The sequence below is a fragment of the Grus americana genome, chromosome 8 (genome assembly GCF_028858705.1).
Source record: "Grus americana isolate bGruAme1 chromosome 8, bGruAme1.mat, whole genome shotgun sequence".
Taxonomy (NCBI): domain Eukaryota; kingdom Metazoa; phylum Chordata; class Aves; order Gruiformes; family Gruidae; genus Grus; species Grus americana.
The window spans coordinates 3,937,714-3,965,136 of NC_072859.1; the positions used below are offsets into that span (position 1 = coordinate 3,937,714).

The 27,423-nt window shown below is 42.1% G+C and overlaps 1 protein-coding gene across 1 annotated transcript in view; it reads left to right on the forward strand.

Moving 5' to 3' along the window:
• NIBAN1 (niban apoptosis regulator 1) overlaps positions 1 to 26,915 on the forward strand; it is a 69,427-nt gene extending 42,512 nt beyond the window's left edge. The window contains exons 6-14 of the mRNA XM_054833723.1: positions 8,064 to 8,179; positions 14,028 to 14,132; positions 14,227 to 14,389; positions 15,364 to 15,551; positions 15,712 to 15,873; positions 18,757 to 18,867; positions 19,452 to 19,559; positions 21,422 to 21,533; positions 22,495 to 26,915. Coding sequence (XP_054689698.1) covers positions 8,064 to 8,179; positions 14,028 to 14,132; positions 14,227 to 14,389; positions 15,364 to 15,551; positions 15,712 to 15,873; positions 18,757 to 18,867; positions 19,452 to 19,559; positions 21,422 to 21,533; positions 22,495 to 24,206 — 2,777 coding nt within the window. The 3' untranslated portion in view covers positions 24,207 to 26,915. The remainder of the gene's footprint in view (positions 1 to 8,063; positions 8,180 to 14,027; positions 14,133 to 14,226; positions 14,390 to 15,363; positions 15,552 to 15,711; positions 15,874 to 18,756; positions 18,868 to 19,451; positions 19,560 to 21,421; positions 21,534 to 22,494) is intronic.
• Positions 26,916 to 27,423: the final 508 nt, after the last annotated feature.

Here is a 27,423-nt window from a genome sequence, read left to right on the forward strand (position 1 = left end):
AGAATATTTTGCTTAAAATAAGACTATTTCTCCTCTTTCTGGGATGTTTTTGCTCTACGACATCAGTTCTTTCAATCAGTGTGGCTTTTGCTTTTCCAGTAAGCGTACTTGCCTAGACCGAGTTAGGATTTGCAGTCTGTAGGAGTGCCATTCATTCTGAAACACCAGGATGATTAATGTGCTAAAATCCGAATTGCGATTACAGTCTTCCTACCTCTTTCACCTCCACGCTTTGCGTTGATTTTCCTTTTCTGATACATTACCAAGCATGGGGTGGTGCAGAAGAGCCGCTGCCCCGTGCCCACCACCTGAGCCTATTTTAGGAGCCATGAAGATACTCATTTGTGCGGGCGTGAGGTTACAGCTGAAGCTCCAGCATTAAAGTTCAGCAGGAGAAAAATTCTCACCTGCAGCAGGAATACAGTAGCTGGTTTGGAAAACGCTTGGAGATTGTTGGAGATGAGCAATATCGCGGTTCTTTGTGTGTGTTTATACGGTGCACTCGTGTTGAAACATGAAGCTGCTGGTCCCGGCCGAGGGAGGTAGCTTGTAATCTGTCTCGAGCTGCTTTGAACAACTTTAATACAGGCATCGCGTACTGCAGAGCAAATAGTTAAACCCGCTGAATGTTGGTTTGATGGTCTCGGAGGGAACTTGCGCTGCAAAACTTTATTTGCTATAAATACAGCATATTATTGCAGGGTTGTATCCTGTTTGGAAATGACCTCATCTAGCTTCTGCTAGCGGTTAGCAGCTTTATACCACATGATCTATGAATAATATGATAGTACGTTGCTCTCAGGAAAACATCAGAGCTGTGAGGTTGATGCTTCTCAGACCACTTTATACTTCACGTTATATGCATTATACTTGGCTTCGTTCTCAGTTTGGATAATAATATGACAGGAGACCATTTTGTTAAAGCCCACGGTGTGTCCTTTTATCGGAGGATCATTTCTGGAGGTGCTGTAGCTGTGTTACAAGCCCTGAGCAAGCTGTCCTTTCTGAGGTCCAGTTCCCAAGCTCCCCTCATCTCCCCAGGTTCAGGCAGATGGATTCACTTCCATTTCCTTTTCTGCGGTCCCCTTTGAGTTGGGACCATTTGCTTATTTTTTGGAGACAGAAATTTTCAGAACCTCGTTTTTTGGAGTTGATGGCCCTGGCCTTTCTTACCAATATTCTGTAATATCTTACAAACAACAGCTCTTTAAGATGTGCCGGGAACTCAGGTGGTCACTTTTTGCGTTCTGACAGCGTGATGATGGGATGGTCTTGCTCTCTCTTAGCCATTCGCTGTGTCCTGTCCACCATTGTTGGTGTGATGTAATACTCATACACCTCACAGCAGAAAGTTGCTCATCGTTAAACAGGAACTATATGAGCCACAGCCAATAACCACCACAGTCCCTACCCAGAGCAAATAAATCCCAGGCAGGTATTACCAGAAATACGAGAAAAAATGCTATTGCAGGAAACCTGTGCTACAAAGATCACTATTAGAAAGGGAAATCGTTCTTCGTCATGTTAATTTATTATTTGATGGGCATCCCCTAATTGAGGTGTAGAAGGTTGGCAGAATGATTCCTTAACTGCAGGAGCATGTCTTGTTCCCTGATGTTCTCCAGCTGCCTTCGCCCCAAATCCTGCAGCGGCTGGCAGCGTGCGAGAGCTTTCTTTGAAGCGCCGGTACAAGAGACAGAAATGTGCCGTGTATTTAGATGGTTAAGACACCACACTTCCTGAAAGTAGCAGCCTTTTCTTTCAGCAGCCTCCCTCTGCTTTGGGGTTGTGTATTTTCTTTTTTACCAGCTTTTGGTTTAAAAGAACTAAATTTAAAAAAGAAAATCAATGAGATTTCTTTCTTTTTTTTTTTTTCATTAAAGAGCATGCTTCCTGTGGAAAGCAGAGGAAAACCAATCTAAATATATTTGAAAGAAAAAGGTGCCAAGGTGAGAGGGGGATTACTTGGAAGGAGAAGAAAATTGGGAAAAATGTAATTTGCATTTCTTAGCATGAAATCTATTCCATTGAGGGTAGCAGCGTCCAGTGGAAATAGTAAGTGGTGGAAGCACCATCTTTTGAGACTGCTAAAACCAAAGACACTTAAAATTCCAAATATTTTTCAGCTTTATCCGCCTTCTACTACCTATTTGTAACATCGCAATAAGGAAGGCCCTTCACCGATATCCGTACAGAGATTTTTCTTGTCCCAGCAAAATGCTATATAAGGTGCTCAGCAAGAGAGAGCTACAAAATAGAAGTTTACGCACTGCCTTCACCTGAGCCAGCTTTCCACCAGATACATGAGGAAGCAAGGAAATATTATTGTGAGAACACATAAAATTAAATGCATTTTCTACTCATTAATCATATTCCAAAAATTATAGCAAGTGACAAACGCTTTTCCCGTCAGTGAAAGGCCACCAAACTGGACACCTCAGTTGATCGATACCAATTATAGTTACCTGCAGGAAGAATTCAGGGACTGTATGGAGAATAATATTCACTGAATGCAGAACCTCACCAACCGTATGCAGCTTCCAGCTCAGGAATGTATATGTACACGTGAGCGCTGCAGGAAACAGATGAAGCCAGGGTGGATAACTTCTGAGTTTTGGTAGTCAGATGATGGGCGTTATGTCAGAATCAGCATTTCTTTAATTAAAACCCGTGCTCCGTGAGCTCAGGCTTCTGGATTCTGTTTTAACACTTGTTCATCTATGTCTTTGGGCCTCAGCCTTTTGTGAAATGTCAGCCAAAAAGCTAAGCTTACTCTCAGTGGTTTAGTTAGCTTTGGTAAAGCACTTTGTCCACAGTCGATATACCCCTTTGCTTTTATTAACAATAAAAGTAATAAACATATTGTAATAAAAGCCCGTACAGGAGAAGGACGTTTACTGGATTGCAATAGGGGCACTCAATTTGTTTTGAAGAATGACGTAGTCCGTTTTTACACATCATAAAACATCCTGACTGCAGTTCCTTGGCTCTCCAAACAGTTCAATGCAGTAATGGTGCTGCTGCGTCCAAATATCAGCACGTCCCAGTTTGCAGAATTAGCCAAGACGCAGAAGGGAGCTGTGAACCACTTGGTGTGTGAGTACAGCAAACCCACCCCATCAGTTCTGGGAGGTGGAAAATTCTCGCTGTCTGGTTATCGCATCTGACTGAAGTCCCCAGGAGCTGGAGAAACGTTTCCCTGCTCTTCCCAAGCCCAGACTTTTCCACGTGGTTGCACAAGCGATACAGAAATGAGCTGTGCTGCTGCTTACACGATGACTTTACTTGTTGCCTTTCTGTTTTTTAAGTGGATAAACAATAGGCCATCTGTCTTTAAACACCTATCGCCATTCCTGTCATTTGATGACCACTTTAGCCTCTTCTTTCATGCTGCAATAATGAGTTTGAATAGCTTTGTTAATGACAGTTATTATTTGGAGGGGCACACAGTTTAAACTGGATATTCAAATACTCTTTTTTTAACAGCTAGCCTGGCAGGTTAGGATATGTCATGTTAAAGAGGCATCTTTCTTTGACCGTAATTAAGAAAAAACAGCATCTAAGCAATTGAACATCAGCTGGTTTTGAGCTACAAAGCACAGCAAGATACCTGACGCAGCAGTCTGCAGTACATACAGGTACAAAACTTGAACAGGAATGTTTGAATACAGATTTCGTATTATCTGGATTTGCTGAAAATCCACAGTTTTAGCTAGAGGCAGTAAGGTCTGCAGCACCCATCCTCTCTGATAATGAGGCCTATTTATAGAAGTTTTTGCACAGAGGTCCTCAGTGTTTTGACTGATGTAAGAGTGGTCGATCTATGGCTACGGATGAGACCGAATTCACCAGGGCAATTAATTTCCACTGCTGTCTTGAGACACACACAAGAAGTGTTAGTGAGCCAGAAAACTTGTTCAGATGGCCTTTCCTGAGAGGCTTTTAAACAATGTGCCAGCGGCACGTCCACCTTCTAACAAAGGTGCAGCTGTCCTGCAGTGGATGGGAGAGCACACAGGAACTTGGGGCTGAAGATTTCCTCGTTACTTGCCCGTGGGATCAGACTTTCATCTGCGGAGTGACGGAGGAGGAGCCGCAGCTCACAGCCTCGAGCACCTCGCCAGGAGACTGCAAGTCCCACAGCAGCCAAACCGTTGGATACAGCCAAAATTAGGAAGGGCACCCTCTAAGTTAACACTTCTGCACCAGGTGCAAGTGCACTCTTAGTAGGTGTCGAGTAGCCTGATCCTCTGTGTATCACTTTGATCAGTTAAGCTTTGAGATTTTTTTTTTTTTAAAAGGGGATTTAAGCCGTTTGTATGCTGCAAGGAAGCTCAGTCCTACAGACACCTCTCTGCAGTGCTGAACACTCAGCTGTGCTTCTCAGAGACGTGCACATTTGGGGAGATTTATAAAGTCATGGTGTTCCCAGATGTCCTTCTGTCTTTTAAAAAGGAGCTTTATTGCAGTTACTCTGTTACATTTATAAAAGGAATCTATGGTAGCAATATCTTATCTATTATTGAAATTAGGCCCCACACTTGGACTTGTAAAGATAGAGTCTCTAGGTGGGTTTTCTTATTTTAAAATTAAACAGAACAAAGAGAATTTTGTTTTGCTCTCCACAAATAAGCTGATGTTGTATTCATTAGCGTCTGGAGAAGCTGCTTGGGTAATTTTCCAAGTGCAGACCACCCTGAATTAAGCACGTAGCATCAGTCCGGGTACCTGTAAAGCCTCACCAGCCTTTTGCTGGAGGACATTCAGTAAACTTTAAGGCTTTGTACGGGAGCTGGCTAAGGATGAACCACAACCACCCCTGCACCAAGCCCCCCTGACATGCTCCACTGGCTACGAACAGTGGGGACAGATGCGTCACTCATGGTAGGTGCCAGCCAGGCTTGTTGAAGGGGAAGCCCCTGCGAGGGCGTTCAGGAGAGTGAAGCACACGTGGTCCTTTCTGCTGATGAACAATTGTTCCTGATACCACTGGGGTTTACCACCTGCCCTGTTTGCAGCTGCAGCGCCTGCTTCCATCTCTCACGCACCATCCTCCCTCCTGCACGCAAGCGGGGCTACCCCAACAGCTTGTTCGTTGTTCTCCTTGCTTTGCCATGGCATAACGGAGCTGGCTGCCAAGCCAGCCGCAGTCCTCTGGCCCTTTCATAAACTGCTAGATCTGATTTACAGAAGCCCTGGCTCTTCCCTGCTGAAATCCTGGAGGATGTGCACCGCAGCTCCTTTCAGCTTGGGTACAATTCCCTTTTCTTGAGCCATATCCCATGAATGTGCCTCTGTCTCGTGTGCCTCGCCAACAGCTTCTGCACAGCCCGACGCTGGAGGGATCTAGCTGTTCAGTGCCTTATCGCTGATGCAATCTTTTCCTGCTATGGAAAGTGAGAATGAAATTGCCTAAATTAAGCAGTTGCAGTAGCCTTGAAGGATAAAGCTTCCTTTCTACTTTGAGCTGGTTTTGTAGTAAGACTGCCATAATTGTGTTTTTCTCCTGTGTTTACAGGCATAGGAAAGAATGCGTGATTAGGATTTTATGGTACTTACTTACAGCTTGATATTTTTCCCATGAACTATTCAAATGAATCGCTCTTGGATTTTTAGCACCTTCTTCCCACTTCTCTATGGGATTAGAGATAGTCAGAACAGGGAGAAAATACTCCCTTGAGCCATGGAGTTTAAAACTTGGTGATCTTAGAAGGCAGACTCCTGACAGCACTGGCACATCATCATCTCAGCAGGTCCAAGATCCAGCCCTTTGGATGGTCTGTTGTCCCTTCTGGGTAGGAGGGAGCACAGCTGTGAAGAAGGAAAACATGTGAGTCACGATCGGAGGGCTGCGGGAGCTGCAGTTCTCTCTTCCTCCAGCCAAGCCTGGCCCTCTTCTCCTCAAAATATTCCGAGTTTAATTTTGGGAGGACAAAAGTTTTCAGATGCAACGCTCCACCAGCTTTTCAGGTGGAATACTCTATTTTTTTCATAAAGCTGTCATCAGAGGAGTTCTTCTCTTGGCAGCGACCAGCCTGACTTACAACTCTTTTACCGCTATTTTAGCAGCATCCTGTTGTGACTTGCTATTAAAAATGCTCTAAATCATGGAGGTAGAAGTGAAGGAATGGTTGGGATTTTACCTGGCTGTTTTTCTCACATTTGATCATTGTGTAAGCTTGAAGAAACTGTGTGATCTTTCTGGACCTCCAGGTATCTGCAGAACAGGGACGGGATCTGTTGAGTGGCACTGAGAGAATGTTTCCTGCACCTCAGCGTGTGTAACATACCTTCCTGAAGTAACTATTACACACAGGGGAAACTCTGAAAGGGCAAATTCTGACATTTGGGCTCGTAGCAGATCTGAAACTTCATTGCCCTCGCACAGATAAAATCTATACAGCGCTGTTTTCAAGTGATAGCCAGCGTGAAGCATTGATGAAATCGTCGGTTTCTGTAGCTTCCCTGTTTGTGTAAAGCACATGGAGGAGACGTTTCAGGCATTACTGCAGTCTTAATCCTTCGTGTTTCCTATAATTTGTACAATCCCTGTATTGCCCTTGACACGTATGCAAGCCTCCTGTAAAGCTTCCCTCTTTAGAAATTCCATGAACAAGTCGAGAGAAGTGTCTTGCTTGACATTCAAGGCTTGAGACTTTACTCTCCAATGCTTCACGTAACAATTGTTTATACATTCCAGTATCTTCTAAAGCAGCATAATTACCTTTGAGAGGATCACCATTCTTCTTCTTCCCTCCTTTCTTCCTAACGTGTGCTACAACAGCACTTCAGCTGATCAAGGCTGCAAGTAGATAACCTTGAAGAGGGGACAATAAACCGTTGTGGCTTTGTTTTTCCCTTAAGATAATCATCCTCACAGTGATCCTGAAGCTGTGTTTCGTAGCAAAGACACGGCACTTCAGTTCCTGAAGGTTTTCAGCGGTGGTTTTTCAGCCTGAAATTCTTACTCAGGTTTGTCACTTTCCACATTTGGAGGTAGAGGAACTGTTTCTCCCCAAATCATGACAAACTAGTTCCGCTGTGTGACTGCTGTTGCAGTCTTAATTAGCTGTGTGTTTGTGTGCTCTCGTGTGAAGACGACTGTTGGCTGCAACTATCTTGAAAGCCTGTAGCAGTTTGGAAAGAACAAATTGCCCGAGATGTAATTTCTGTTGCACGACTGGTTACCCGGCATTTGTAAGAGCAAACTAGCTCAGCCGCTTCTCGGGTTTTTCCGTACTGTGGTCTCATTTGTACAATGGTGTCACCAGGCTACCGCCTTGTTCTTGGGAAGAGCTGCCATGTAGCAGCAGCAGCCATGGACGATAACCAGATATTCCGGAGCTGTGGTTAAACATTCCTGAAATATTTAGGGAAAGCAGCACGATTTTGTCAGAAGTTTTTGTGCTTCATTGGTATGAGCACGGTGCTTACTTTGTCCAGGTCTGTTTTATTGTACATCCGTGAAAAATCATGTTGATCACCAATTCCTTAATGAAATGAAATAAAAGATAATTGGGGAGCATTAACTCAGGGTTTAACAATTCATCAAGGGCATTCAACATGCCACAATCAGCCGACTATCATTATCTTGAATTCTTAATTCTTATCTTAAATTGAAGAAGCAGAAGTTCCCAACTCTTGGCCCTGGTACGTGCTGTTGCAGTCTTCCCATGGACCGTCTTACATTGCTCAAAGGCATAAAGGCAAGGGATGAGCTTTCATATGTTAATAACTCCTTCTCAAAGTCTACTACAGACGGGGCTTGCTGCCCTAAAACTCTTTTACCTTATCATGTGCTCCTTGTTAACACTTGCTGGTGTTGGTTTAACTTATCAGCTTAGGTGGGATGGCTTGTGCTAGTTGTGCAATGTGACAGTTCAACGTTACGCCTCTAAATCTTAATGAAAGCCCAAGGTCTTCGGACAATTAGGTTTAGTAAATGATTTAAAAATGTTACTGATGGATGCACATGGAACAGGAAAATGCATCAAAAAAGGATGGTTGTCTTTTTAAAGGTTATTTATGGGTAACTCTTTTGTGTTACTTCTTGGTTTTTTTAGATTTTCTCAAGCAGACCACATATGAAGTTGAGGCGTTCTTAGAAGCCATTCAGTTCTTCCGGCAGGAGAAAGGCCACTATGGGACATGGGAAATGATAACTGGCAATGAAAAAGAGGTAAAAAACCCTATCTTCCTGAATTATTTTTTTTTTTGCTTTGGATATGGCAGCTTGCTCTGAGGATAGTGAAGCCGCTTGGGAAAAAATGGCATTTTCAAAAAGAAAATCTGGTAGGTAGAAATACCCAAGATTTCAAGCTACTTCTTACTGATGTGTAAGGGACATTTCTTTTTTTAACAAACCCCAATTTGAGGTTTTTACTAAAAAGTGAAAGAAGGCGTGCTGTGAACTAAAGCGGTTGTGTTGTGCCGGAATGTAGGGACAGCCACATTTCCACAAAAGGCTGATACATCTAATTTTATGCCACGGGGTCAATTGGTGAGTAAGTACTGTGTCTACAACAAGGCGCTTGCTACCATCTCACTGCCACGTTAGCTGCTGTTTATAGTTTTGGTAAATCAGAAGCGACACGCACCAAACTCGGAACACACGGTTTGCCTGCAGCAGGTATTTGCTGTCACCTGCATTGGGCTCTGCTCTTTTCTACCTTTTCACAACGGCTAGTTCTACCTATTCATGACAGACAAGAGATACTTTTTTCTTGTGTTGCTGTTATTACCTTTGTTACTAAACACAAATTTCCCCTTGCTTGTCCTCTAACACCTGCAGATGTCACCGTAGATCAGGCTTTCTGAAGAACAGAACAGCAGCTAAACGTAAATTTTGAGGAATCTCTTCATTTTGCTTTTCCCTGTTCTTTGGGAATGAAGCTTTTACTCCTGAGCGAATAAACTAGTAGACCTACTTCTTGTGCCAGACTTCTGAAACAGCCTTGCATAGTACAACAGTCACACTTAAAGGCCAAATTTTTCTGTACTTCAGTTTTTCAGAAACGAGGTGCTCAGCTTGGGGTCTGGGTCCATGTTTGGGCACCTGAGTGAACAGCTTTGCAGCACAGGATGGAGCTGAAGCGACTCCACCGATCCCTCTGGCATCACTCCTGATGTATTTTAGTGCAATTGAGACCCTATTTGGGCCCTGATTTATATATTGTTTCCAAAGCGCTGAGCACTCGGCAGCAAATATTTACTTCAGTACCAGCTGCTGGGTGTTTTCCTTGATGAAATCTGGCTTCCCTTTGGGAAAATGGAAAAAAGCCTGCTGGAGAGTTCACGATCCAGGGTTTTGTTTTAAGAAACCACATTATTCTTTTAGGAGAAATGCTGAAAAATGTGGAAACTGGAGAAAAATCTATAAACAGTGCCTTTCCCGGTGCCATCATGTCAAGGATTGAAGTTTCCTGCCAACATCTGACAATAAATTCCTTAATGTAAGGAGTTCCATCCTTCCAGCGGAGGGAGCGAGGGGTTTTCTCTTTTCCCCTCCTCCCTCAAGTTATGGAGCTATTCTAGTGCTAGTTTCATTTTATGTTTTATTTTTTCCTGTTGCTTGCCAGCTACTTACTCATAACCCATATACCTCAAGAGAACCGTAATCAGAAGACATCCAGACTAGTTATGCTATTATCTTCTTAGTAATAATTCATTCTGTAAGTATAGTGTGTTCTCATGCCTGCTTTGACCAAATAATACAATAATTATTTTAGGCAAATATCCAAGCTAAGTGAATGGTTTGGAACAAGCAAGCTGCAATTTGTTGCTGTAAAAATCTCTGCAGAATGCCAATAAACATATTCCTTGACATTCATTTATAATGACAGAGTCTCCGCAGCATTAGCTCACGCAGTTCTGCCTAGGTACCGCAACACGGACGTAATATTAGTGAGTACCCAGTCACTCAGCTCAAGACCCACTAATATTTTTTTTTTGTACTGTAAAAGTTCCTTTTCCTAGTTTTGTTTTTTGTTCTTCTCGTTTTTAATGCTGTGTTACTAACAAAGGATGAATTCAATTGTAGATGGTGTTTCTGTAGGTAAGTGCTGAAATACATGGTTAAACCCGGGAAATTTTTGACAACACTTGTTGTAAGCGACAGCACAGCCTTGTAGTGAGAACACTACAACACACCAATGTTGTACTAGCATAACTCCATTGATCAGTGCTACATGAATGTAGAAATAATGTATTGGTAAATTAAGGACAGCTGAAGAAGGGATTAAAAAACCCCAAACCCCTACAGTGCACCTTTCAGTACAGAAATATAAAGCCTATCCAGCATTCCTAAAAATGTTTTGAGACAGCTCAGATTCTTCAGAATATGTTTGATCCCTTGTCACGTTTAGTATTTGGTCTGTGGTGCTCCAGTTTGGGTTATTCGTGAGATATTTTTAAGTAACTCATTAGTTTAGGACCTGAAATAGTCCATTGGTTTTGACAGATATTTGAGGCAGCATAGCTGAATTGGAGTGGTGCTGTGGCATAATCTGTAAGAAATATTTAGGAAACAACAATAATAGGGTGTTGCATATTATAGCTGTATTAATAAATAGGGTATAGCGTGTTGTATTTCTGTAGGGGCTGTCTTACACCCAGGAGGTACCCTGTTTTACACTATGTGGCACACAGTCAGAACCCTTCTTGCTTACTTTTGCTGTCTAAATTCCTGCCATTTCCCTATCGTGGTGTTGGTGCATGCCTAAAACCTGCTCAGGCAGCTGTAATACCTGAGGTTGAATATCAGGAAGCACTGACACAAATGAAGAAGCACTGGCATGATGAAAATGTAAAGCTGAGCGGTGGTTTTGCACTCTGCGTCGGCTCAGCCGGGCGCATCAGGGCAGTGATCCTTGAATGAGGACCGTGCTGGGCTGTTGTTGAAGCAAGGAAAAGAGCTGGGTTCAAATACACACCTCTTAGCAAAAGCTCTGTTCAAGGGCCATTGGAGAGGAAGGAGGACTACGTACTTGGTGAGGCTTTACTGAAACTGTTGAGGAAGCTAGTGATCCTTTACCCAGAGTAAACAAGAAATGTGCAGAACCTTAAGGTACGTTTTGTCTGCTTTTTTATAGGATTCCGATGTCTGTCTGTGATTTGCAGGATATCCACTGCACTTCAAAGCTTTCAAGAGGCTGTGGGCAACCTCATCTGTGCTGTGCAGTTGGGATAGATAAAGCCTTGAGGAAAGGGTTATGTGCCGTTCTGTATAGCACGTGCACGATAGTATCGCTTCTGTTGTCATAAACTGGCAGCTGTGCATCTGTAACTGTGGGCCAGCACAAACATACCTGGGCAAGATCTACGAACAGAAAACGAACATGTCGAGAAATAAAAGATGTCACTCCCTCTTCTGAATCATGTGGACGAGTAATGACTGAACCAAATACAGGACTGAGCTCTTTAGTTCAAAATCGAGACACTTTAAGTAGAGAAATTCAAGAATCCAGCGTATATCCCCAGCACTGATAGGTGCCTCTGTAGGAAATGTGTTCAGAGGCCTAAGATCACAAAGAAATAGAAATAGGCAGGTCTCGTGATGAGCTGCTTCCCTCTGCTTGCATAGGTTGCCTCCCTGGCCAACAATAAGAGGAAAGCACAGGAGAGACCTCTTGCAGCTTTCTCAGGCCAGAGACACAATGTCCATAAACAAAAAAATGTAGAGGAAAGCCTAGATTCTCCAAATCAGATATATGCCTGTAACTCTGTGTATTTATTGCCAGTTTGGTGCATCTGAGTGGGATTGGCAAGGAAGAAGTGGTAGTTCAAATCTAGGCAGAGGAGGTACAAAGCCTGACAGAGTGGGTAATTCTGGAGAAGACTTCTGAAATGGATGCCAGTGAATGAAACCAGGAATCTGTCTCACACCGTTTCATTCTTTCTGTATTGAAGAAGCCAGACTTTGATGCTGCTTCTGTACAAGGTTGGGTGATGCTATCAAGAGAACCACAGAATCAGAGAACAGTTTAGTTAAAAGGGGATCTTCTGGAGGTTCTCTGGCCCAGTCCCCCACTAAGAGCAGAACCAACTTTAGGGGCTTTGTGCAGTTGAGTTCTGAAGATACCCAAGGTTGGAGAGTGCATGACTTGTTCCCATGACTGCCCTCATGGTGAAAAATATTTCGTAGTACCTGATTGCTGTTTCCCTTGTTGCTTCTTTAACCATCACCTTCTTTCTTCCCTGTGCATTTCCAAGAAACATCTGGCTTTGTTTGCCCAACATCCTCCATTATGTAGTTGTAGACACCAATAAGGTCTCCCCTGAGCCTTATCTTCTTAAGGCTGAGCAAACTCAGTTCCCTCCGCCTCTCCTCACATGTCATGTGCTCAATCCCCTGATCATCATGGTGGCCTCTGCTGGACTCACTCTGTCTTGTACCAGGGAGCCCCAAACTGGACACTGCTCCGGATGTGGTCTGACAAGTGCTGAATAGAGGGGAACGTTCTCCTCCCTTGACCTGCCGTTGCCCTTTGCTGCAAGGGCACCCTGCAGACCCACGTTGAATTTCTTGTCCACCCCAAGTCCTTTTCTGCAAAATTGCTTTCCAGCCAGTTGTCACTAGCCTATACTGGTACACGTGATTGTTCCATCCCAGATGTTGGACTATGCATTTGCTTTTGCTGAACCTCATGAGGTTTTTGTCCACCCATTTCTTCAGTCCATCTAGGTCCCTCTCAATAGCAGCCTTGCTTGCCAACGTATTGACCACTCCCCCAAATTGGTATCATCTGTTTTCCCAGTCCGATGGCTTTTCTTTCTAATTGGAACCATCTGCAAGACCGAATTGCCAGTTAGATGCTGGGATCAGAGAGGGTGATACATCTCTTCTACAACCACTGAACCTTGTTTCAAAGTGAAAACGTTCTTGAGGGAGAAAAGTGCTTGGTGTCAATTTAGGAAAATACAGCAATGATAGACTGATAATATAGTCACAGAAATCATCAAAAAATGGGGCAGTGATACCTTTTCCTCAGTTTTCCTACATTCCATCACAAACGCTTGATGTGTAGAAGTCCCTTTGACACTTTTCTTCCCCTTGCCTTTCTTCTGTGGTGCACCTTTGTCGCAGAATATCTTCTTAGGTTATATATTTCTTATGGTTTTTGTTCAAGAATCTGGAGGTGTTGGGAGGAGACTTTAACATGCATGAATTCTACAGTGTGAAAGTTTTACTGATTTTCAACCAGTATAGTTGTCTTTTAGTGACAAAAGAAGTTGCTTGAAAAGTTTTTCACAAACTCCAACAGCTATATATTTTATCCCTTTTGCCTCAGGATTTACCTGGAGCTAATGAATCTTTTGGATAATGTTAAACATTCTTGAAAAAATATAATAAAATACAATAGAATTATTTGATTAACAGATTACCCACATTTGTGGGTTCCATTTCCTATATCCTGTTTTTCCTGGGATCTCCTTTTCTTGTTTGAATTGTGAAGTTGGTGTTTATCCAAAAAAGTGCTAGAGATCCACATTGGTACAGTCATAGATTTCTTTTTCTGGCCAGTTATCTTCCTGTTAGAAGCATCCTTTGCCTGATGACTCTCTAAAACTATTTCTTCTTGATGATACCTCCTCTGGGAGGGTGTGGGTGTCCCAAAACAAAGTCAGTTTGGGGAAGCAGCAGTCAGTAAACCAGCTTTTCAAATGTTTTTGATCTGGTTGCTCAGTTGATATCAATCATTTTAGGTCCATTGATTTTCACATGGAAATTTCATACGAGAAATTCATTCAATTTAACGAGAATCTTAGTTCAGCATGTTAGTTCATCTGTTGTCAATTGTTGCATGGTCCCTCTAAGTCTTTCAGTGAAAAATGCTTCAGATAAAATGCATGGAGCTTCCCTCAGGCACACCTAATATTTTAAATACAATCCTCCTGGTGACCTGGGACGGCAAGACATTGTATATTTGGGGTTGCTTGTGTTCGCATATCATTCCGTGATGAGACTGCTCAGTTTTCAGATGAAGAACAGTGTGTGAACATGTCATTTTCATCTTCTGACCATATAGATCTTGAGCAACCTTGTGATGGAGGAACTCCTACCTAACCTTCAGACAATGATCCTGCCCAAAATGAAAGGAAAGAGGAACGATAGGAAGCGGGCCTGGTTTGGTGTAAGTACTGATCTTTGCAGAGTAGTTGTTTCTCATAGCAGTTGTCTGTGTGTGCTGATCCTGATCTATAATTCTTAATGTAATTTGGGTTTAGATCGTAGAGGAAACTTACGGCTTAGTCCAGCAGCAGGTGTCAGAAGGATTGAGTACCTTGAAAGACGAATGCAGAGATTTTGCAAAAACTCTTGAAGGAACCATTCGCTCAGACATGGATCAGATTCTGAACTCCAAGAACTTCTTAGCTGGAAAAATCAAAGGTTAGTGGAGGAACAGCTGTGTTTTGGAGCATTTTTTTTAACGTTTCCCATTGTGTTGCTCAAATTACCAGGTGCCATTGTTTTGAAATCCTCATGTGTTTTGAAGAATCCAACCAGAGACAGTAATTTTCAGAAAACAAATGCTTTCAGCCTCTTCTGCCTTTGATGGGAACCGATACCTGTGGCTGCTGTGTCTGTGAAAACACCAGGTCTTCTCAAGTTGGAGCTAGAGCTGACAGTTTTGAGTATCCTGATTAGAGTTGCTCATTCAGCTTTCATTTTCACTTGGACTGAATGTAATGAAGCTACAGGTCACATGAGCATAATTAAAAATGTAGTGGGTTTGACCTGATGTCTAGGAATGTGCCACAAAATCAGGTTCTGGTTATATGACAAATTCGTAGGCTACCAAAGAATACGTAATGCAAAGGACTTCTTAGGTGGTTTTAAACTAATGTGAAGTAATTATAATTTTGCTATGAATATAAAAATGAGCATAAAAAGCAGGCAAAACATAGCTGATGTTGCTTAACCTAGCAAATAAATAAGTAGCTGATAATTTAGGAGCTGTTTTGACAAAAGTTGGGATGTTCTGTTGATGTTCTCATATACCAGATGAGGATGCTTTCGGTGAACTGTAGACTACCAAGTTTGGGTAACTCCTTATAGTCAGGGTGGCCACGCTCGGTGCAAACCTCCCAGTATGTATCAGTACTGACAGCTGCCCTTCCCTCTGCTCTCGCACTGCCCCGAAGCTGCTGGCGTTCGGTTAGGTGGGGCATGGGAAAAGATGGTTCATTGTCACTCATAAAACTATAAACTCTCCTTTCATCACCCTCATCATCTTCACGGAGGTGTGACTCCAGGGGAAAATATGGAGTCATTTAATTCATTGTAAAGTAGATCAGATATTACTTTTTTCACTATATCTCTTAGTAGCCTAAACACAACCATTGTATTGTCTGGCACTCCAGCCACTGTTTCTGAGCCTGCCCAGAAGTGCTGCACAGAAAATATCCAGCCATTTCTCGCATCCATATTGGAGGAGCTCATGGGTCCGGTGAGTTCTGGATTCACTGAAGTCCGCTCACTTTTTGATAAAGAAGTTAATGAAATCATCCAGGACTTCCAGAAGACAAATGACATCACAAAGCTAAAGGAGGTAAGACAAAAATGTTTTGTCATTTAGATAGTCTCACGGTATTTGTGCTGCTAAAGTGTAGATATCAGAATTTTTTTTAGGGCCACTGTTACATTCTCTATTAAAAATTCATCTCTGTTTGCTTTCTCTCGAAACCTGTTCTTCCTCCACTGGAATGCAGAATGTGGATCAGCTGATGAACCTACCATTCAACTCTGTGAAAATGGAGCCCTGCTATCTGAAAGTGAACCTCCTCCAGGAGCTCCTTCAAGACCTCAAGAGTCGCTTCAAGGTCTATCACATTGATTTTGTGATTCAGAGGACACAGAACTTCATGCAAGAGGTACTGTAAGATCCAGTTTTTCCCCCCTGCGAGAACAGGTTATGTTTGTCCTTCTAATCTGCTTCAAAGTAATCTTGATAAAAAGCTGCGCAAGAGTCCCAGAATATATCTCAGTCAAAGTACAAGTAACAAAACCTAAGAAAATCACAGCTAGAAGCTGTTTCATGTTTATATTTGTGAGGTTGCATGCATATGAGTCTTTCAGCAAGGCACAAAAATTTTGGATGGATCATCTCTTCGCCTGAACCTTGACATTCTGACTTCTCATTGTCTCAGCACCTGAGAAAGTTGTGCTTGTACCGGTGAGGTGGCTAAAATCTACCTGATTTCTATTCTCAAGGGTTGATTTTTCAAGAAAGATCTTAAATATATTTTACCAAAATGGAATGTCTCATCCTTGGTAGTTTATTATCTCATGAATATAAAGTAAGGCAATTAATGTTAGAAACTGGCAATTACTTGGACACAGATGATGTCTCAGGATGTAGCTGCATGTAGGTGCTTTAGTCCACTTCACTTCTCATGGGAATGATTGAAGTGACTGCATGATTGCAGATGAAAGAGGAACTCCACCTTTTTTTCCCCTCTAGTGTGTATTGGTATAGGCTATAATTTTGCTTTGCTTTTATTTCTTCTGGATTCCTGGCCAGAAACCTACTAGGAGCTGGCCAGCAGACTTCTTTCAATTGCCAGATCACAAGGCAGATTTGGCCTTGTAGTTCTGTGTTGAATCCTGTGATTTTTAATTCGTAGTTGAGCAACTAAATCTAGTTGGTAATCTTGTGAAATGGAGCTGGTCCAGTTCTGTGGAGTGAGAGTTATGAATATGGAAAGCGAGTCTCTAGCACAGTGCTGGGATAGGGTTTTCCTAAAAGCAGCTCTTCCAAGTACAGCATGATCAGCAGCCAAAGAATTATTCAGAAATAAAATTCTGATTTCATGTCTGGGTCTTTCAGGGGGACCATTCCAAAATGCTGCCAAATAAAATGTCTTTCAGTAAGTGAAGACCATGAGTCAAGACAAAGAAGTAGACAGAAAATATATCCCATACAAACCAAGTGGTTGTTGTTTGGGTTTTTTTTTCTGAACAGAATATGAGTCAAAATTCACAATAAATAAGATAAATCAAAGCACAAGTTGTTCTAAAAGTGCTGTTATTGCTTCTCTCTCTTTAAAAGGCTGGTATCTAAAAATGCTGTTATTGCTTCTCTCTCTTTAAAAGGCTGGTATTTTTCTCATAAAAATAGTAAGCAGTTTCAGTTTGTGTCCATGGACATTTATTTTATTAACGAGTGAGGTCAGACATGTCTATGCTCATGTGGTCTTAACGTAAAAGAAGCATTTGGCTTAACGCGGGTGGAGGCAGGAGCAGGATGCCTTGGCTTGGGAGCTTGGCATCCTCTAGTGGCCAGTTTTAGGAAATTTGGGAGCACAGTGCTCAACTGGCGTAAATAAAGCAGCTTGAGTGACTTCACCAGAACTACGCCAATTTATGATTTGCTTCAAATAAAAATGGAAATAAGAAGTGAGTAGTTCATCTTTTAATTAGCCTCAGACTTAACTCTACGCAGATCCTGTCTCGTTCTTGTATCCAAGGTCTTGCAGCACATGAGCCTTCGCTGTGCAGCCTTCTGATGCGTGCACGCGTTGAGTAAACCTCCATCGTCTCCATTTCCATTTATAAATACAGTCTGTATTGTCCAATCCTACATTATCCGCAAAGTCAGTTATAAAAATCGGCCTTCAACATTTGTCACTGCGTATTTTCGTTCATGAAAATATTACCAGCCAAGGAGGAATTAAAAGCGTGTCTTATCCCTAAGTATGTACATATTCCTTTACAAACTACAAGAAGTCCTCTATAGGATTTGGCTGTCTACATATATCGGCTGGGATGGTCCCATGTGATGTAAAGGAAGACCCGGCCATGTGGTCAGGTTCCCTGTGGATGTCCCTATGCCTCCTCAAGGAGAATATAATAAAATTTGAATGGAAATACTTAGCTAAAAAAGACAAAACCTCATTAAGTAGACATAATAACTGCTTGCAGAACTGGTTTTTTTCTGAAATACCTTTTCGGAGTAGGGGGTTTAATATTTTTAATGAATCTCTGGATAACCTGAAAATACGGCAAATGCCAGTCTAACATAATTCTGTGAGAAGTTATTGCACTCTGTGTGATTTTTGCTGATAATTATTTGTAAGATAAGGAAAGCTACTGATTAATTACTTTTTAAAAAAATATCTGCAGTATTAATGAGTAAGACCATTAGAATCTGATAGGAGTCAATTCTTATTAGGGATAATGAGTTTTGTCTATGGCCTTTATATACAGGTGAGCAATTCTACTTTTAGCCTTTGTCGCCATCAGTTTGGATGGTGACATGAGATTAAATCTATACAAGAAAGCTATAAGAGCATAATAACGATACCAAGCCTTACTTTTCTTTATTTGTTGCAACATTTCTGTGCATGTTAGCCTTGAGAGGACTGAAATACAGCAGAAAATTTTTGGACAATAGAAATGAATCTACTCCGAGTAAGTTTGCTGATATAACTGTTTAGTTACATTAGCAGACTTCCTAGTATTGACCTGCCTGTAAACTCAAGATAGAAGTTGAGGTAGTTTCATTTTCTTATTCTCTTGCATTAGGTAATCTTCTTTTTGGTTTCCCCTTCCAAAACTGTTGCAATCTAAACTAAAGAAGGCTTTTCTTCTCCTTCCACAATCATTTAAAGTACCTGAAATATTTATTGATTTTAGGCCTGTTATTCTTTCTCTGTTTCACCTTCTCAAAAATACAATTTAAGTTAACGGTTACATTTATCATGCTTCTTTACGTTACTGGTCTTTAACAGATTTTTTAATTATTATTTTTTTAGCTGATGGAAAATGCAGTTTATACTTTTGAGCAGTTGTTCTCTCCAAGTCGCCAGGCAGACTCAGCGAAAGTTGCAACAACCATTGAAAAAGTCAAGCTGAGAGTACTGAAGGTAAGTGTAATGATGCAGCATTTGCACAGGAAGACATTGGGTTCTGCCTTTTTGGAAATGGAGAATATATTTTATGTGAATTTATCGCAATATTTGAAAGAAGTTATTTCCTACCATTCAACAAAGCTGCTCATTTGGGGAGGTAAAATGTAGTTCTGGGCAGACAGTTGTAAAAGTGTTTATGTGTGTAGCCCTTTTAACTGCAATTAAATCAGCTGAAGCTGATGATGTGGATCTGGGTAAATAATTTCATATTAGCTTTATAATTAGCCTGCCCCTGCAATTTGTTACCCTCTGAAGAGGCAGTGCTGAAATACCTGGAGACAGCAATCAGGGGGCTGTTTCTAGCCTAGGTGGGAAAAAAATGAAGGGAAAAAGAATCCAGAAAACCAGATTTTAGAGGATTTTTGTAAAAGCTGGAATAACCTGCATAGGAAATCAAACCCTTGAGTGCGCCCGTGATGTGGCAGCCTTTGGGATTCACCCGTCACCAGTTACGGGTTAACAAGAACCAGTTCTTCCTCTGAGTGATTAATAACTCCAAACACGTTTGGGCTTGTTTCTCTTTTTGTCTGTTTTGACAGCAATATGATTATGACAGCAGCACTATCCGGAAGAAGATATTTCAAGAAGCACTGGTACAGATTACTTTGCCCACAATGCAAAAGACGCTGGCTTCAATGTGCAAACCAGTAGGTTTCTGTGATAAAAAAAAAAAAATAAAAAAAAATAATGAAAGGCAGGGAAGGATTAACACCTTGGCAGTGAATCCTCAACTCTGTAAAGCTGTTTTCTCACAGGGAGTCATGCAGATTGGCTGCCTGCTCGGCCAAATGACGCTTTCATTTGCCAGTTCATGGATTGGGTAGACATGGAGCATAAAGAAGATTTCAGGAAACAGGGAAACTGTGTATACAGTTTGCTTTCTCAAAGATAGTTGCAGACCTTTCCCCATCCCCATTTCATTTCTTCCCTAGAGATCTGAAGTCCCCTCAAACTGGACTCCTCTTGACAGCTGTGATTGCAGGTTTTGAGCTTGTCCGTGTGTTCAGCAGCCCTGCTGCACGCTGAAATGCCATTTGTGGGGAGGGCACTTTCCTCTTCAGCAGCACCCCGAGGCACAGCCGTGACCACAGACAGCCTCTGCTGACGACCTCCTTCAAAGCCAAATGCCTGCTTGGGCAGCAGGAGCAGCAAGCAGACAGGCCATGCGCTTGCTTTCTGTGATTTTAAATGGAAGTAATTGCATCAGCAATCAGGAAACAAACATACAGAGACAATCTCTGTTGCCCTTAATCATACAGGCAGGTTAGTACTCAGCAAATGCGGCTACCAGAGTTTTGTGGAGATGTTATCAGTGCGGCTACATCAGGGGCCAGTTGGAATGCTGTTCAGCTTGGCCGAAAAGAAATAGTCTTCACCCTCCTTGAAGCCCATGCATATATATCCTCTTGCCTTTGCACTGCACCTGCTGAGAGATGAGTGGCCCAAGCCATCCCGGCCTCTCTGCCCTTGTGTTCCCCTTGATGTTCATCAGTTCCCAGAGGCTGTAAGCTCTCGCCCACGGTGTGGTGCTCTTGCTGATCCTCTCCAGCTTGTTTCAGTTTCAAAACCAAGTTTAAAACCAAATGTTTTGCCAAGTTATGCTTGCGAGTCTTTGAGTATGGATTGTTAGAACTTACAACTTTCAAAAATACATTTAAAATCACTCTCTTCTGTATGTCATTCTACTTTCTTTACTATCCCAAAAAGAATAGTCTCTTTGTAGAGTGTCAACAGTGCCTCCAAGACATGGTGTCTACACACAGGGGCAAGGATTTCATCACCTTAAATATGTATAGAGAGGGCGAGTCCCACATTATGTCTCTGTCATACAGGACAGAGGAAGTAGTCATGGTGCGAACTTCCCACGAGCCCTTTCCGTTTAATTTCCTACAAGCATTTTGGTTTGTGCCTCTGCAGAAAGGAGCAGCCAGCTCTAGAAGCAAATGTGTGGCACAGGTGACATGCCCAGTCAAGTCTTCACCTTCTACTTCAAGATGTTTGTCTGTAGGCACCTTGTCTAGAAGTGGGCAGAGGTCACTTAATTTACTTTTTATAGACCACGAAGCAGCTGCCTCGTGATAATGACTCAATTATTGTCTAGACAGTCTATTGCATATAAATCAGTAAGCAAAAAATGTTACATACCTATTATAAAACCAAAACCAAACCTTGTATCTCCCATGCTCACCGTGGATTTGCCTCCTTGGACAAACAGTGAGTGAGGCATTTCCTCACCAGCTATTTATTTCAGAACTGTTTATTATAGTGCAGATGGCAATGATCTATAGTGCTTTTAAATGTAGTTGCAGTGCAAGAACACTGTTTCATAAATGCATAATAAATTGTGAATGTACATCATTCATTTAGTCACAGTTCAAAGTTTCCCTCAAGAGCCCGGAAGGAGCATTGCAAGACCTGCTAGATGGCACCTCCAAGGTGCTCTGTTAAAGCAGGACTCTCAGAATCTCTCATTTTTATATATCTGTTCCTTTCTTCTCTGTCTGCACAGGAGCTGCAGAAATACGAGCAGTTCATTTTTGCTGATTACACTAGCGTGATCCAAGTAGAGAATGTGTATGAAGAGATTTTATATCAGACACTGCTTGAAGAAACCCTGAAAGGTGAGAACATTTTTGAGGTGACAGTAATTACATTTTGGCCGTTGGCCAGTGAGCTCTTCCTTCAGAGCTTCCTGGAGTCCTAACCTGGCTGTTTCAGACCCAGGTCCCACTTTTCTGAAGACTGGTGGTTATGACGCTACAGCGTTTGGATTCAGCTCACTAAAGATGTGTCGCAAGTCCTAAAATCTGAATTGTGGGGCAACTTTACTAAACCTGGGAAACTCAAAGTGATAGCCTGGCACAAGCCTATTTATTTCTAACAAAATGTAATTATGCCAACTTCATTTTATCTTGATTCCCTGGGCCAAGGAGTGACATGATGCTCTTATTTGCAAAGATTTGGTGATACCTAATGGCAGCAAAAATGAATTTCCACAAAATAAATGTACTGCTGGATGCGGTTTCCAGTACATCACTGATGGCAGTGCAGCACGCCCTGCAGATCTCTCTGCTTTCGTGTCAGAAGATGAAACTATTCTTGATGGCATATATAGATATATAAAATACTTGTATCTCTCTGGATCTGTCTGTCTATACCCTAGATAAAAGACAAGCATCTGTATTGCACAGTAAGTTTTAATAGCTTCTCTTTGGCACTCCTGTTCAAAAATATCAGTGTAATAATTAATGTATCAGTATAATAATTAATGTGCACACTTTTATTAATATATTCAGCGTAAATACTTGTGCATTGAAACATGACCTTTGTGCGTTGCGAGTCCTCTGGTAGTTTTCCATTACAGCAATGCTTAGGTCAATATTGAAGTTCCATTATTCAAAACAGATAAAATCCCCACCCCCAAAAAAAGAAATGTAAACTAAAAGCAAGTTGAAAATGAAAATTAACTGTTGTTTGTAATATCAAAATGTACAACATTAGAAACTCAGGAAAACACTGTACCTTCTTTGATGTACCTCTGCCAGTCTTTCCAAAACAGTTTGATCTTTCTGTTTGATTTAGTGATAAAAGAAGCTGCCATTATGAAGAAGCACAACCTCTTTGAAGATAACTTGAATTTGCCCTGTGAAAGCGTGTCCAGCTTAACGGACTTGAAGACGCCTTCAGGATCAGCACAAACCACTCCTGCGAAGAAGCCTTCCACCGCCCGAGCTGAGATGTCAGACACTGAAACTCAAAGTGACGAAACACTCATTGTGACGGAAAAAATTTCTTGGGAGAAGGACGCTGATGATAGAAAGTCATCAGACAAAGAGGCGGTCACTTCTGTTAATACGGCTGGTGATCAGGCAAGCAAAAGTGAAGAAGTGGTTACAGACATTGGCGAAAGACAAGAGTCCCTTCCAGCTACTCTTACAAAACTAGAAGTTGCAAAGGAAAAAAGCGCTTTGGAGCATGAAGACACGATGAAAGCAGAGTATGTAGTGAACACTGAGAAAGAGCTTAAGACACAACAAGAAGCTGTGGAGGAAAAAGTAGCTCTTGGGACTGAAACTGCAGTGAAAGATTTTGAAGCCAGCCCTAAAAAAGAACTTAAGGTACCTGAAGGAACGGTGGAGGAAAAGGTAGCTTCTGAGAGTCAAACAGCAATGGATGCTGCATTCGTCAGTGGCACTGAAAAAGAAAGCAAAGGACAGGAAGAAGTTGCTGAGATAAAGCTGACCTCCCCACATGATAATGTAGCAGAAGCAGAGATTTTAGGGAATGCTGAAAAGAAAATCAAGGTAGAAAAAGAATTATCTCAGAGTGAAAATGCAGTAGGAACAGGGTTTGAAGATGATAGTAAAAAAGAAAGCAGTGACCAAGGAGCAAGTACTGAGACAAGGGTTATTTCCCAGGATGAAAACACAGGGAAGGGAGGGGATGAGGATAATCCTGAAAAAGAAAGCAAGTCAGAAGAAAAGAGTTGTAAATGCCCTGACGATGTGAACGAGATAAGGAGTTTGCTGATGGTAACAGTTGAGATACCAGCAGATACTCCAGCTGAGAACATAAAGGAGATTTGTGAAGGTGAGAGATTAAAGTTGCAGGAGCACAATAAAGGGAACGATGAGATGAGCAAAATGGCTGCAGCAGAAATACAAGTGACCCAGACGATGACGAATAAAGACGCAGCAGAATGCACGGAGTTCAAGGAGGACAGACCATCTTCATATAGTTTGGGGACAGATGGTATGAATTTAGTGAACGTGTCAGAGGGGGCCCGCAATGTGGCACAAGCAGAATGGCTGGTGGAAAGCTCAGATATGCCTCAGGAGGCAGAGGGGGAGATCAAGCAAAGCGTTTGGTACGCAGGTGTTGGAAGCTGCGGCACTGATACATTGCAGCCGGAGGAACACACTGAAAATGTGTCCGAAGGCAAACGATTAGATGGGGAGGAAGGAGGAGCTGGGAAAAGCCATGCCGTCCCAGTGGAGGTAGGGACTGAGAGCTTTTTTCATAGTCATGCTGAAAATGCAGACACAAGGCAAGTGCCCATTTTGGATGCAGAAAACCCAAGAACAGGACTGCTAGATGTGCCGGTTTCTTTGGTGCCAGAGCAGGGCGAGGTTAGTGCCGGAGAGGTCACAGCAGATACAGAGGCTGGTGAGGGTGAAGGGAAGCCAGAAGATGAATCACCTTCACACACGGAAATAAAAAGCACAGAAGTAAAAGATACGTTCACAGAAGAAAATAGAGAAGATAGTTATGCACAGCAAAACTCTGAAGAGTAAGAAGCGTTTTTCAGCCCAGCCTTGCAGGCATTATTTACTCCAGTAACCCCTGTTTAATTGTGAATACTTCATTGGGTCGGGGCTAGAGGAAATGGGCTTTGTTGAGGTATTAGCAGCTCTTGCAGTTTTAGCACGGATCCCATCCTGTGTGATCGGTGGTAGGTTTCTTTTTGGTTAAAGCCCTCACTGTTTAAACCTAGGTTACTGCTGGGGAACCTCACCTTTCACTTAAAATTTGCTACCTTTTATGGTTATAGAAAAAGTCTGAAAATGTGACCACCGAATGCTTCAAAAGCAACTTACCCCCAACTATAAAGTTATTTTAACAACTTAACTGTTCTTAGGTATTTTAGCAGGGGAGTAGCTCATGATTTTTCAATACATGGATTTGACAAGTACTGCTATGATTCTAAGGTGGTTGGTACATACATTGCTATTCGAGGATGCTTTTAGTATTTGCATGCAGTATACATGAAATACATAAAACTCTTAGTAGTTAAACAGAACCAAATAGTTAATTTAGTAGGTTGCTCAAAAGCCACACTCTATGCAAACTCTGCAAACTGATCATTTAATTATTTCAAAGTTTTGATGGATATTAAAGACAAGCAAGTGTTCTGATTTTTTTTTTTCTCTTATTGCTGTATTTAAAATGGGAAAAATATGGGAGCAGGTTTCTCAGTCCCACTCTGCACTTCTGGGTTATTTAGCCTTCCAGAGCACTTTATGGCTATTTTATTTTATTTTATGGAAGGGAAAGATGAGAATGTTTACAATAACTATAACCATTAGGCAGCATCTTTCTGTTTTACTTCCCACCATAAAATATATTCACTTATGGCTATCTAATACAGAATATTAAGAGTCCTGCCATTCCCATTCTTACTGAGTTACCCAGTTCTGTAGGCCTTTTAGGTGCAGAAATTATGTAAATAAATTGCAATAATTGTGAAATATCATAATCATTGCATATAATTTCTAATACAGATGTTAAGTGAAACAAAAAGCAGCCAAAGGTTATTCACATGTGCTTAGGTTTTGGAGGGCAGAATCACACTTCAAAAGCAGTTATTAAAATGAGACCTATTGCTTTCATAGCTGGCGTATTATCGTCCATATCAAATCATGATCTATGCACAAAGTTGCTTATATGCATTATTTGCATGCACAATTTACCGACTGTGCACAGAAAAGCTTGCAAATGAAAAGAGTATTTTAATAAATTGGGCTTTAGAGCTCAAGACCTCACTTTAGAGGTCAGTTCAAGGCACCGTAAAAATTTGGCCTGGTGTTTCAGACTGTTTCTGAATAAATATAATCAGTACAGGACAGCAAAGATTAATAATAAATACAGTAAGGACTGCAGGATTTACGCCCATAAAGACATGGGAAGAAATAACAAAGCCCTGAGAGCATAATACTTTTTGGCAGTTAACTTCAACAAACTGTGCAAAGTCTGTTATTTAATGCTATCAAAATATGCTATAATACTAACAGAATTGACACTAGAGGAACAGGCAAATATTACTGCATAAGTAAGGAACGTCGTTGAGTAACTGGACCAACTGCAATGTCACTGTTGTAAAATAAATGCAACTCCTATTTATGCCGGAAGCCATACTGTGGTATGGAAACGTTAAGGTCACAGATGTTTTCCTTGCAAAAGTACTTTGACTCGTTTCCTCCTTATATTTCATGCAAAAATGCTAATTTGTAAAGACACAAACCACTGTCAGCCAAATTTTTTACAAATCATTAGTTATTTCGCTGTCAGCTACTCGGTTTTTGGAAATCATTAGCTATTTCTAGTTGGTACTTAACATTAAGTGACTTCAAATTTATAACGTGCTTTACATTTACAAGTTAAGCAGCAGCAGTCTTTTAGCCAAAATTAGGGGACATGACTGTTTTTTAATAGTGTTTTGTACAAAAGAGGACTACAAGACAGCGACTCTGTGAAAAAGGCTGCAGTCTCCTACAAAAGCTGTTTATGGCTAACATGAATTAGATATATCTATAAAGAAAGTATTTAGCATAAACATTTCCATCATAGTAACTTTTGAATTATTTCTATGACAGGCTTAAATCTGGGTAAAATTTTCCTGTAATATTAAAGAATTGAGTTGTTGAATACAAATATGCTCAGCAGATTTGTTTTTCACAAGTAGGATGGGAAAGAACGGGGAAGATTTAGCCTGTACATCACCTTGTTCTGCAGTTTCATTGAAGTTCCTCATGGCTAGGGGACTTATTTTTTGCCTTTGTGGAGGTTTTCTGTACATTCACATGTTTGCAAATGGATAGAGAGTAGCATTTTTCTTCTCTTTAATCAGAGTCAGGTAGAGGTGACAGCAGTTTGGAAGTCAGCAATCTGCAAGGTTACGTTGGACCACTCATGAAAAATAGTAAGAATCCACGGAGTCGGTAATTTTTGTCGCTTTCTTGGAATTTCCTACACTTACCTGGAATGAATTATTTCTCTTGTAAACTAAGAACAATAATAAACCACCTTTCACCCCTCCCGGAGGACTGAGAGCTAGGAGCACCGCGGTGCTTTGAGGGGAGCGGGCCGGGGGATGTTACGCTGGTTTATTTCGTGGGGTTGCCCGTTTTAAAGGACAGGATATGAAACACATTGTATCTTGCTTATAACTTTGTAAAAACGCTTGTCGTGAAAATAAAAGAAGCTCTTCCCTTCCATCGCTGGGAGATTGGTTTTGTGTGTGTGTGATAATATAATTTGGGGGTTTCGCATGAAAAAAACGCAGTTCGGGCGGCTGCTGGAGAGCGAGTGAAGGAAACGCTTGCCTTGCGCTCTCCCCGACCGACGGCTGCCTTTTCGGGCTCGCCTCGCTGCTTGCCGCCCGGCTGAAGCCGTCCCCCGGAGCTGGCCCTCGCCCCTCGCCTCTCGCCTCAGGGAGCGCGAACTACAGATCCCGGCGGGCCCCCGCCCACCCGCGGCAGCGGAGCGCTAGCCGGGTGCCCTGGTGCATGGCGGGAGTTGTAGTCCTACGGTTTCGCGCATGCGCGCAGCTCTCGCTCCCCCCCCGCCCCTCCTTTTGTCCACGTCGCCCTCTCGCCTGGCGTGCCACTGCCGTCACGTGGCCCCACGCACCCTCCTGCCTCGCGGCGCTCCTGCCCTTGTTCCTATTGGCCCGGCGGGACGGCGCGTTGCGAGGGGATCCGGAAGTGTCGGAGCGAGGCGGTTTCCTTGGCT